Source organism: Eriocheir sinensis, chromosome 42 (genome assembly GCF_024679095.1).
Source record: "Eriocheir sinensis breed Jianghai 21 chromosome 42, ASM2467909v1, whole genome shotgun sequence".
Lineage (NCBI taxonomy): Eukaryota > Metazoa > Arthropoda > Malacostraca > Decapoda > Varunidae > Eriocheir > Eriocheir sinensis.
Genome location: NC_066550.1, coordinates 13,501,387 through 13,513,690, shown reverse-complemented (window position 1 = coordinate 13,513,690; position 12,304 = coordinate 13,501,387). Strand labels below are relative to the sequence as shown.

Below are 12,304 nucleotides of genomic sequence, written 5' to 3'. Positions count from 1 at the left end.
CAAAACTTTACCTTCCTATTAATGAGAGAGAGAGAGAGAGAGAGAGAGAGAGAGAGAGAGAGAGAGAGAGAGAGACAAATGTGTGGGCTTATCCAGCTTACCTCGCCGCCCGGCCACAGGATGTCACAGGAGGAGGAGGAGGAAGAGGAAGAGGAGGAGGAGGAGGAGGAGGAAGAGAGGGAGGGAAAGAAAGGGAAAAAATAATGGAAAAGAAGGAAGGAAATAGCGAAGTTCCCCCTCTCTCTCTCTCTCTCTCTCTCTAACACAACGAAACACAGGATTGGACACCATCAGAGAGAGAGAGAGAGAGAGAGAGAGAGAGAGAGAGAGGGGGGGGGGGTGCCGCTGTTGCTGCCACTATTGATTATGAACCAGCGGGAGGGAGAGAGAGAGGGAGAGAGGGGGAGGGAAACCGGGAGAGAGAGAGAGTGAGAGAGAGAGAGAGCACAGAGATAGAGACAGAGAGTGCTAGGGCGGGAGAGGAGAGAGGAGAGAGAGAGAGAGCTCCGTCACAGATCTTACCACACCACCAACACCACCACCACCACCCCCAGGCCTCACCACCAAGCCTCACGCCCTTGCCGAAGCCCCAGGAAGCCCTTAGACCACCTCATGTAGCCCCCAAGCCCTCAGCCCAACCATGCGAGGCGGGGAGGAGGTGGTAGATTCTGGGACTGGGCTTGGCTTCAGACCCCTCAGCCCCTCAGACCACGAAATCAGCCCCTCCCCAGGCTACAAGAATGGGTCCAGCGGTGTCTCCAGAGGTCCCAGTGGTGATGTAGGCCTCGGGGGTGGCTGCGGAGGGCGCGTTGTGGTGGTGGACGCCGTTAACATGTAGCAATACAACTCAACAACTCAGCAACCAAGTCTTCCAAGTGTTGTGATTCTTAGATTTTAAGTGGTAACCGAGTCTTCCAACCACGGGCCTTTATCCATATAAGTGTATGTGAACGGACGGACTGTGTGTTTGTGTATTGCGTGTGTATTGCATCATCTATCGTGTGTGTTCCTGCCATCCCTACCTGTATCCAACGTGTATTGCCTCTCTGTCCACACCTGTCCATATCCAGTTCCATTCGCGTATACTCTCCCCTGTGTGTGCCCTGCCCTGCCTTGTCCTACCCCTGGGTATTGATTCACCCCTGAGCATTGACCGTCTCCCTTGTGGACTGTCTTGTGACCCCTGGCATTGATCGGGCACTGGGCATTGCTATATAAGGCATTCTGGGTATTGATAAGCCTGGGCATTGATTGAAGCCCAGTGTTAGAGAGGCATTAAAGTCACTGTTGGCACTGATTGTTGTTGCATTGTGGCATTGATCCCTGTGGCACTGTGGGCATTGATTGAGGCACTGATGGCATTGTTTCCTAGAGTGCCAAAGCATTGAGTTAAGCCACTGTTGATATATTTACTCGTGGCACTGTTTCCATTGGCCCTCGTGGCATTGAAGGCATTGATTCTCGTGGCACTGTGGGCATAGAAACCATTGGCACTGAGGCATTGATTCTCGTGACACTGGGCTAAGTTTGTGTGGGCATTGATTCCTCTGACCCTGTTGGCATTGGTCTGTAGTCTGGCATTCTGTAAGCTGTGCCACGCCCACCATTGATCTCTGGCACACTGGGCATTGATCTGAGACCCTGCATATAGCATTTGTCCTGGCATCCTCTGCATTTTAATCTAACACCAAGCTTACTCTCCCTGTGTGGCATTGATCCCCAAGCCAGCCTGGGCATTGATCCACGGCGCCCTTCCTGCACTCCTCCTTGTGGCACCATTGGCATTGATCCCTTGTTGCGCCTCTGAAAAGCATTGAACCGCATCTGTGCCCTGACAAATACCAGAAGAGTGGGGTATTGTGGCACTGTGGTTAAGGTGGTCTCTCAAGAGTGCCCCAGAACTGTATGGATGTACCAGAATACCCTGGCACTCGAGACTTTAGTGCCTAGGGTATTGGCATCAGTCGTGCATTGAGGCTAGAGTATTGCAAGGATTGTCTGAGATATTGGCATTGCTGGTTTCGAGAATATTGCCAGCTGCGAAGACTGTCTGAAGATAATTGATAGTCTGAATATTGCTCCAACTGTACCGTGAATTCAGTATTGCAAGGATTGACTAAAGAGGGAGAATTGATGCTTTTTGGATTGGATAACATTGCCAACTCAACCTTCAAGAGTCTAACATTTCGTGGACTGGCTAAAGAGAATTGATACAGTTTGGATATTGCCTTGAATTCAGCATTGCCAAGATTAACTGTAAAGAGAATTGATACAGTTTGGATATTGCCTTGAATTCAGCATTGCCAAGATTGACTGTAAAGAGAATTGATACAGTTTGGATATTGCCTTGAATTCAGCATTGCCAAGATTGACTGTAAAGGGATTGATACAGTCTGAATATTGCCTTGAATTCAGCATTGCCAAGATTGACTGTAAAGGGAATTGATACAGTTTGGATATTGCCTTGAATTCAGCATTGCCAAGATTGACTGTAAAGGGAATTGATACAGTTTGAATATTGCCTTGAATTCAGCATTGCCAAGATTGACTGTAAAGAGAATTGATACAGTTTGGATATTGCCTTGAATTCAGCATTGCCAAGATTGACTGTAAAGAGAATTGATAGAGTTTGAATATCGCTTCCAACATTGCCCTGGATCCAGCATTACTAGAACTGACTATTTGAAGAACTGACATTGATATTGGTGCCAACTTTGCCCTAAAACCTGAAGGAACTGTTGGAAAGGCATTGAGAGGAGGAACGTCTTAGATATTGGTTCCAGCTTCGCCCTGAAAACTGAAGGAACTCTTATTGGTTCCAACTCAACTCTAAACCTGAGCATTACAATAACCTGCAAGAAATACACTGAGAGGAACGTCTTAGATATTGGCACAAGCTTTGCCCTAAAACCCAAAGGAACTGTCTTTCAAACTGGGTCTAAATTCACCCTATATATCCGAGCATTACAAGAAGTTATTAGAAAGACATTGAGAGGAACGTGTTAGTGGTACCAGCTGTGTTCCCAAGTTTTGTTTAATTTGGCGAGCATCCCAAGAACTCACTATTGTCAAGAGTTCCCGTCAGGACACGAAGCGTAACGTCCTATACACTGGTGGCAGCGGTGTTCCTTAACATTGCAAGACCTGACTACCAGAACCACTTAGAGCAACAACCCAAGAAGTGAGGATTGCAAGGAGTGACTGATCGGGCTTTCAGAGTTAACCTACACCCTGGATATCAACCCCAAGCCTTGCCCTTCGAACTAGTGCCCTTGAGAGTCTGGCTTTGTTCCCAGTGAGGTTTTGGCGCTAAGATTGGAGGTCTCCCGGGCACTGTCCTGTGTAGAGTCCAAAGTGCCCATCGTCTGTGCCCTGAGAGGCTTAGATCTTTGTCCTGTCACGTGCTGCCCCTGCTGGCTTTACCCTTCGCCATAGAGGTGCCACGAAATTGAAGTTGGTGCCTGGAGACCTGACCACCTGACCTAGTGACCTACCCACTCCAAGGAGACTCCAACACCTCAAGCTTTTGGAGTCGTGACAAAGGGACAACTTCAGTGCCAGGACAAGGGCGTACCCAGTGTCCCCTGGTGTCCCCTTTGCTCTGAGCGAGGTGGAGGCGTGGGCGTGGGCGTGTGTCCTCGTTGATGAGCCAGCCGGGTGGGCAGGGTGAGGGCGGGGGGCCGTGGGAGCAGCTGGTGGCCTCGCTGCTGGCCCAACACACGGCGCTGCTGCACAAGCTCGCCGCTGTGGCCCCGCCCTCCGCCGTGCTGCCCTCCACGCCCGCCCTGCAGCACGCCCTCGCGCCCGCCCGCTCCCCCGCCCTCAGCCTCGGCCACCACGCCCGCAGGAACTGGCGGAACAGACGCAACAGACAGCGGAAGAAGCTAAGGCGTCTGTACCACCACGCCAGCCTCGACGCCGCGGCCTGGCGACGCCCCGACCACCCCCACCACCGCCTCCACCACCCCGCCGCCGCCGCCGCCGCCTCAGCCCCTACGCCCTCGGTCTCCAGCTCTTCCCCGCCGCCGCCGCCGCCGCCGCCCCAAGAGTCCTCCGCCACCACCTGCACCACCACCACCACGCACGTCCGACGCACGCTGCGCTCCGTCGTGAGGTATACACACACACACACACACACACACACACACACACACTATACGCTCTTCGGAAAACTCTTAGGTGACGCTTTGCCAAGTTTCGATTATTCGTTCGAGAGAGGCTCAGAATGGATTTTGGTCAGGTCCCTCCTCCTCCTCTTCACCCTCTTCTTCCTCCTCTCCCTCCTCCTCCTCTTCACCCTCTTCTTCCTCCTCTCCCTCCTCCTCCTCCTCCCGTCAGCATTCCTTGGATTCCTGCCTCGGCGTCTCCTCCGCGCAATAGTAAACGATGCGGGATTCAATTCTCTGACGCTCTGACGTTGATTGGGTTTAGATCTTCCTTGTGTGTTTGTTTGGGGGATTTGGCTTTGGGTCTTCTGATGTTTGTTTTTATTTAGTTGATGGGTCTTGTATTTATTTTGGGGTGTTAAAGTTGACCAATATTCTTTTTCATGATTTATTTATTTTTCTTTGTTTTTCTTTAATGTTTGGGGGATTTGGTTTTGGGTCTTCTGATGTTTGTTTTTATTTAGTTGTTGGTTCTTGTATTTATTTTGGGGGGTTAAAGTTGACCAATATAGTTTTTCATTATTTATTTATTTTTCTTTGTTTTTCTTTAATGTTTGGGGTCTTTGGCTTTGGGTCTTCTGATGTTTGTTTTTATTTAGTTGATGGGTCTTGTATTTATTTTTTCTTTTCATGATTTATTTATTTTTGTTTTTCTTTAATGTTTGGGGGATTTGGCTTTGGGTCGTCTGATGTTTGTTTTTATTTAGTTGATGGTTCTTGTATTTATTTTTGGGTGTTAAAGTTGACCAATATAGTTTTTCATTATTTATTTATTTTGCTTGTTTTTCTTATATGTTTGTTTACTGTATACGTCTGTTTGGGGTCTTTGGCTTTGGGTCTTCTGATGTTTGTTTTTATTTAGTTGATGGGTCTTGTATTTATTTTGGGGGGTTAAAGTTGACCAATATAGTTTTTCATGATTTACTTATTTTGTTTGTTTTTCTTATATGTTTGTTTACTGAATACGTCTGTTTGGGGTCTCTGGTTTTTGGGTGTTATGATGTTTATTATTTCTTGAGTTGACGGTTCTTGTATTTTTTAGGGGTGTTAAAGTTGACCAATATAGTTTTTCATTATTTACTTATTTTGTTTGTTTTTCTTATGCTTGTTTACTGTATACATCTTTTTATTCAGTGTCTTGTTAGTGCTTTTTGTGATATTTATTTTACTTTTATTAATTCCCTTGTCAATTTATTTACTTATTTATTTATCTATTTTAACATTTGCATTGGACATTTTTTTTTCTCTCTTTATCCTTCCCTTTCTCCTTTATTCTCTCATTCATTCATTCTTTCAGTATTTCCTTTCTCTCTCTCTCTCTCTCTCTCTCTCTCTCTCTCTCTCTCTCTCTCTCTCTCTCTCTCTCTCTCTCTCTCTCTCTCTCTCTCTCTTCCCTATACCCATAACCTCACCCCACATTCTCCCCCATCCTTCTCCCAATTTCCCATTCTTGTTCATAGCCCCACCCACAGCCTCACCCCTCACCCCTACACCCCCTCACTCACCCCCTCTCTCTCTCTCCCCCCAGTGTGCGAGAGACCCATGCACTAGCAGAGGCACAGCAGGAGAAGAACTCACGGCTGAAGGAAGCGTTCGGCATCTCCGAGTACTTCGTCGAGGGTTCGTCTCTCGACCCCAACCGCAAGGCCAAGGAGGAGCTGGCCAGGGCGGCGGCAGAGGGCGCGGCGGCCGGAGCCAACGCTGCCCCGGCGGGTGAGAAGAAGCGGTACGGCTGGGTGAACACGCCCTCCCCCTCCCCCGAACGAACCCCCGCCCAGTCCTCCTCAGCGGCAGCCAAGAGGGAGAAGAAGGACAAGAAGAAGAAGAAGAAGCGCAGCCGTGACAGGTGAGACTGAGCGACAGACAGACACACAGACAGACAGACCTACACAGAGAGACAGACAGACAGATAGACACACAGACAACAGAGACAGACAGACAAACAGACATAGAGGCAGATAGACAGACAGGCAGGAAAATGATCTCGTTAGTGATTTTGAAAAGTTAATGAAAATAAGTTGTTCGTGGGAAGAATTATAAGTAAGACAGACAGACAGACAGGAAGGGAGACAGACACGCAGACAGACACACAGAGAGAAAGAAAAAAAAATTACCTTGTCAATATAAAGCATAAAATTGATATATATATAGAATTAGGAAAAAAATAAATCACAAAAAATTAAGTTAAAATAAATAGAGAAATTGAATAAGAATAAATTAGTTAGAAAATACCTCCTCTAACACTCCTCCTCCTCCTCCTCCTCCTCCTCCTCCTCCTCCTCAGGTCATCCAGCGCTGAGTCCTCCAGGAAGAAGCAACATAAAGGGAAGAAGGGGAAACATAGCAGGTATGATTCTTCCCTCCTCCTCCTCCTCCTCCTCCTCCCTCTCCTCCTCCTCCTCCTCCTCCTCCTTCTCTCTCCCCCCTCCCTCCCTCCCCCAGATATGCAGCCCAGAGCACCTGAGTTAGTGATTTCATTAAGTGTTGTTTCTGATGCCCTCTCCCTCCCCCACTCTCTCTCTCTCTCTCTCTCTCTCTCTCTCTCTCTCTCTCTCTCTCTCTCTCTCTCTCTCTCTCTCTCTCTCTCTCTCTCTCTCTCTCTCTCTCTCTCAAAATAATAATCCATTTATATATATTCTCAACCTGTGCTCTGTGAATGACTATATATATTTAAACAATCATCATTTTCCTCATTTTTATCCATATATATATCATAAGCCAAGCCAATTATATATATATATATCCTAACAAACTAATAGAATTTATATACATACATAATTATATATATGCTATGATTATGAATACTATGACAACCTTTCACTTATGTATACTTATTATTATTATTACTATTATATATATACATTTTTATACATTAACTGTGTGTCTTAACTGTATAAAAATCTGGCACCCCTTTCCTGTGGAGCAGCTAATGACGTGAATTCCTTATTTTTTCCTTACCTAGACTTTCCTTTGCCAGGGTAACCCCAAAGGTAATCGCACACCATGCCTATCACCATCAGTGTTTGACAGTACTCCTCTATACTCTCTCTCACTCGCCTACCCTGATCCTCTCCCTCTCTCTCATCCTCATCCTCATCCTCCTTCTCCTATGCCCTCACCCTCTCTCCCCTCTGCTCTTGCCTGCTCTCTGTCTCACTCTCCTCCTCCTACGCCCTCTCGCTCTCTCTCTCTCGCTCGCTCTCTGTCTGTCTCATTCCTCGTGTATATATATTTTTAATGATGTTTTTTTTATTAATTTCTATGTGACGTCAAATTACTACTACTACTACATTTACACACACACACACACACACACACACACACACACACACACACACACACACACACACACATTCAGAGACGCACATATTTCCATACATACTACACAAAAAAGACTCAAATCATATATACTGCTACTAGGTTAACACACACACACACACACACACACACACACACATTCAGAGACGCACATATTTCCATACATACTACACAAAAAAGACTCAAATCATGTATACTGCTACTAGGTTAACAGACACACACACACACACACACACACACACACACACACACACACTAAATGTATCTAGAATCCTTTTCCTCTCTATCTTCTCCTCCTCCACCCAGTCCTCCTCCTCCTCCAATTCCCTTTCCTCCTCCTCCTCCTCCTCCTCCTCCTCCTCCACATCTGTTCCCATTTATATACTGTCCATTTATTTATCTACCGTTACGTCTTCATAGTTCGAAGCAAAGAGAGTATTGTCCTTTTTTTAACAATCAGCAAATACCATCGCCCTGCCTGGCCACCGCCCGCCCTGCACAGACCGACCGGCCCCTTGAGCTCGTAAGAAAACTCTGTGACTTAACAATGATATAGAAAGTAAGGAAGTGATTGAGAGAGTAAGGATGACCTGGTATATGGATGACCAGATATAAGATAACTGGAGAGATTTTTCAACTAACCTTTGTGTTGTTTTGGTTTGACGTGAAAAGAAGGGAAGTTATTTTTTTATTTATTTATTTTTATTTTTTTACAGTTCAAGGGTTACAAATGTGAAGAAAAAAAAGCCCGCTACTCAATTGTCTGGGTAGCTGATGGTTGGCCCAGCCCGTTCTGGCGCAGGCGAGTGTTTATAGTGGCGCCATCTTGCATTGGCTCATTCTGCCCCCCGGAGCTCATCTTTAATCCTAGAATCTAGAGTCCGGGTTGATAGGTGGTCTTCAGGACAGCATGTGGGTAGTTTTAAGCCACTCCTGAACTCGCATCGTCCCAAACTTGGGGCCTCCTTGCTTATAAAGACAAACAAGTAAACAGACCCTCAGTACCATGTATCTTGGGCCTCCGTGTCTGTGCGTGGCGGTGGTGGCCCAGGGCAGCGGGTGCAGTCTAGGGTAAGGCGAAGGGATAGTGCGCTGGTGCCTGAGGGTGCGGGTAAGTCCTGTGTCTTGATATCTTTTGCATGTGTTGGCCGCAGGGGCAGAGGTGGGGCCCTGTGCCACACCCACGACACACACACACACACACATATACACACACACGCAGACGCACACACACATAATAAACGCTGTGTACACCATGATATTGACGGGCTGTCCCCTGTGTGGTGTTTGGTTGTGGGTTGACAGGACTCCACCTCTTGCCCACCACCCATCCTTCCCACCCCTCCACCACCCTCCTCCTCCTCCTCCTCCTCCTCTTCCTCCTCGCCCCAAACACACACTAATCTTTATTATGTTAGTTATCATGTCTTGCGTTCGGAGATGACCCACCACCACAACCACCACTACTACTACTACTACTACTACTACTACTACTACTACTACTACTACTACCTCTGTTTTTCTTCTGTTATTACTTCTACGATTTTTATTTCACTATTTTTTTGTCTTTTCCACCTCCTTCATTTTCTTCTTTGTCTTTTTTTCTGCTTTTCTTTCTTCCTTTTCCTGTTTTTCTTCTTCTTTCTCTTCTTCCTCTTCTTCTTCTTCTTTTTCTTAGTTTTTCTGTTTTTCTTCTTCCTCTTTTTTGTCTTCTTCCTTTTCCTGTTTTTCTTCTTCTTCCTCTTCTTCTTCCTCTTCTTCCTCTTCCTCCTCCTCCTCCTCTTCTTCCCTCACAGGTATTCCATGGGCCATTACATAATTCTATTGGCCGCGGAAATACCGATAGAATTACGTGTCTGACTCAAGGAAAAAAATAACAACAATAACAATAACAATAACAATGTTGATAGATGTAGACCAACCTCTCAGTTATCCATGTACGTCCATGTGCGTGCATGTGTGTGCGCGTACTGTCTATCTACACACCCTCCCCCCCCTCACCCTTCCCCCCTCACCCACACTCACCCACGCCCTCTCCCCTCTCACCCACCCACCCACGTAGAGTGTGTGCGTATGTGTGTGTGTGTGTGCATGCTGGAGCGTACATGTGTGTGTGTGTGTGCGTGTGTGCATGCGTATGTGCGTAGCGAGTCTTTGCCGCGTGTGTGTGTTTTGCCGCGCACATGGGTCACACGTACATACCCGCACACAGGAGTGAGTCCCCCAAGAGGAAGAAGAGGGACGCAAAGAAGAAGAAGAAGGAGAAGGGGAAGAGGCGACACCGGTCCTCCTCCACCTCGTCCTCCTCCTCCTCATCCTCCTCCTCCTCATCCTCCAGCTCCTCGTCCTCATCCTCCAGCTCAGAGTCGGACAGGTGAGGCTGGTGCAGTGTTGGTCTCCCTTTTTTCCCTCCTGGTTGTTTGCATTTGCATCACTTGTGTTCCTCCATTCACTGCTCTAAGGTCAAGGCAGGACTGTTCTCCTTGACTTAGCAGAACCTCAAGTCTGACATAACCTATTCATTTTTTACTCCTTGTCCTCACTGTGTCCTCCTTGTGTCCCCAGTGGAGTGAGGGCAGCCAAGGCCAGCAAGCGTCGGCGCTCGGACAGCCCCGCCGCCTCAGACTCCCGCAGGAAGGTAGGTGGTGGTGGCCCTGGGTGGGCGGCGCGGCACCTCAGGGCTGGCTCAGTGCCAGCCACTTAGTGTTGTCAGTTTGGTGGCTGTGAAGGTGCCAGGGACAGTGCCAGCCTCTCTGTCCCTCCCCCACACCCCTCCCTTGCTGCTGCTCCTCCTTGCCCAGCCTTGCTCCCCCAGGCCAGGGGGGGACAGGGGTGTGGCACTGTCTGGTGGCACCATCTGTGTCGACACACTCATTACTGGCAGATGACTCACCTTGCCATGATGCCACCAGGCCTGGACCCCCGCCTCCCCCGTGGTGCCAGCACTGCCTCCCTCACAGCCCCGGGCCAGGGGCTGCCACAGGGGTGTGCACAGTGGCCCCTGTGGGAGGCCTGCAGGGTGTCAGGGGCTGGAGGAACAGTGCAGGCACTGCCAGGCAGGGCACTGGGTCCAGGTCCTGGCTGGTGCCCCTCAGGCAGCCTGGTGGTGGTGCCGCTGGCCTGGCCACAATGCCCGGCCCAACTCCCTGACTCACTGCCTTGCCTCACCTTGAAGAATTTGTAAATAAATTCTCTGGTTCAGTGTGAGTGTGTGAGTGAGTGCAGCGTGTGTGGAGGGAGGTGTCTTGCCTCACAGCAGCCTGCCCGGCCTGTGTTGGCGCTGCACCACCACTGTGTGGCGGGCACCCTCACCACAGGCTGCAGGGCTGCTGCTGCGTGGTGACTGCCACACCTTGTCACGAAAACTACCACACTCAACCCCTCATGATGAACTAGTGTGCCACCGTGTGTCAGGACATGCACTGAGGAGCCAAGGTGGGCTGCAGGGGCTTGAGGCAGCAGTGTTCTGGCCAGGCACGGCACAGCCCCCCACCCCCCACCCCCCCACATAAACAGCAGACAAGACAGAGCCACTCGCCCAAAACACAAACTGGTGCTGTAAACTTTGAAACATTTCATGGCAATTTTTTTCTGGAGGGCATTTGTTGCTAACATTTAGTTTTGAATTGCATTTCCCTAAATACCATTTTTAATTCAATGAATGATTTGTGGGCACTAAAACAATACTGTAAACACAAGGAAAAGGAGAGCAGCACATTGCACCCCCTGTGGGGGACGGAGGGAGAGGCGGCTAGCTGTGTGAGTGCGTGTGTGTGTGTCAGGGAGTGAGCGAGTGTGTGTGTGTGTGTGAGTGTGAGTGAATGCATTGCCCTGTTGACAATCCAAAGCTGTAACGTCACAAATGAACGGCCTGTCTCTGCTTCTCTCTCTCCTCCTCCTCCTCCTCCCCTCGTCTGGCTGCTGGGTGGTGTGTGCAAGGGTGCGAGTGGTGTGCCAGCTAGCCTTAAGGTGATCCCATGACTCTTATAATGACGGTTTACTTATCAAAAGCTCTTATGGCGGTGAGGTAAGGCAATTGCATTTTTTTCTCCTCTCAGATATAAATAAGAATGTTAGTCTCAGCAGTTTGTTATTATTATTTGATTTATTCTTCTTCCTTACTCTTTGTCACCCCTAAAAGTGGTCACGATTTTTGCTCTCTCTCTCTCTCTCTCATGTCAGATAAGCCTTAACTTTTCCCTCTTTATCTTTCTATCTCTTTCTATCTATCTCTTTCTATCTATCTCTCTATCAACAAGAATTATGACATGAACTTCAATATTATTTCTCTCCTCTGTTTCTCTCTCATCTCTCTCTCTCTCTCTCTCTCTATGTCTTTCTCTAACTCTATTCTCTCATTATCTATCTTTATTGACTCTATCTCTCATTCTCTGTGTATTCTTATTTTTCTATATATATATATATATATATCAGCTCTATTTCTGTCTTTCTTTCCTTCTCAAACTGTTAGCATTTCTCTCTGTCTGTCTATCTATCCACAAAACCTTCAATAAACTCCTCTGCTATGTATATCTATCTATCTATTAATCTATATATACCTGTCTCTATCTCTGTATCTCTCTCCCTCTCTCTCTATACCAGCAAAGATTATCATGGCATCCTACCCTAACCACTGAGGACTCACTAACAACTTGCCCATAATGATATACCTTCCCATGTCTCACTCTCAACCCTAATCTCCCTAACACCTCCCCATTGCATTCCACAATTTTCCGTATTTACTCCGAGTCCAAGTGTGCCTATGTTATCCTTCCCCCCCTCTCTGGTCTCCTTTATATATTATCATCTCTGCTTTAGTG

At 47.8% G+C, this 12,304-nt stretch overlaps 1 protein-coding gene across 1 annotated transcript in view; it reads left to right on the top strand.

Annotated features, from left to right (window-relative positions):
• The first annotated feature begins 435 nt into the window (after positions 1 to 435).
• LOC127010078 (serine/arginine repetitive matrix protein 2-like) overlaps positions 436 to 12,304 on the top strand; it is a 28,104-nt gene continuing 16,235 nt past the window's right edge. The window contains exons 1-5 of the mRNA XM_050883895.1: positions 436 to 4,114; positions 5,695 to 6,012; positions 6,451 to 6,513; positions 9,697 to 9,858; positions 10,050 to 10,122. Of these exons, the coding sequence (XP_050739852.1) occupies positions 3,645 to 4,114; positions 5,695 to 6,012; positions 6,451 to 6,513; positions 9,697 to 9,858; positions 10,050 to 10,122 (1,086 nt within the window). The 5' untranslated portion in view covers positions 436 to 3,644. The remainder of the gene's footprint in view (positions 4,115 to 5,694; positions 6,013 to 6,450; positions 6,514 to 9,696; positions 9,859 to 10,049; positions 10,123 to 12,304) is intronic.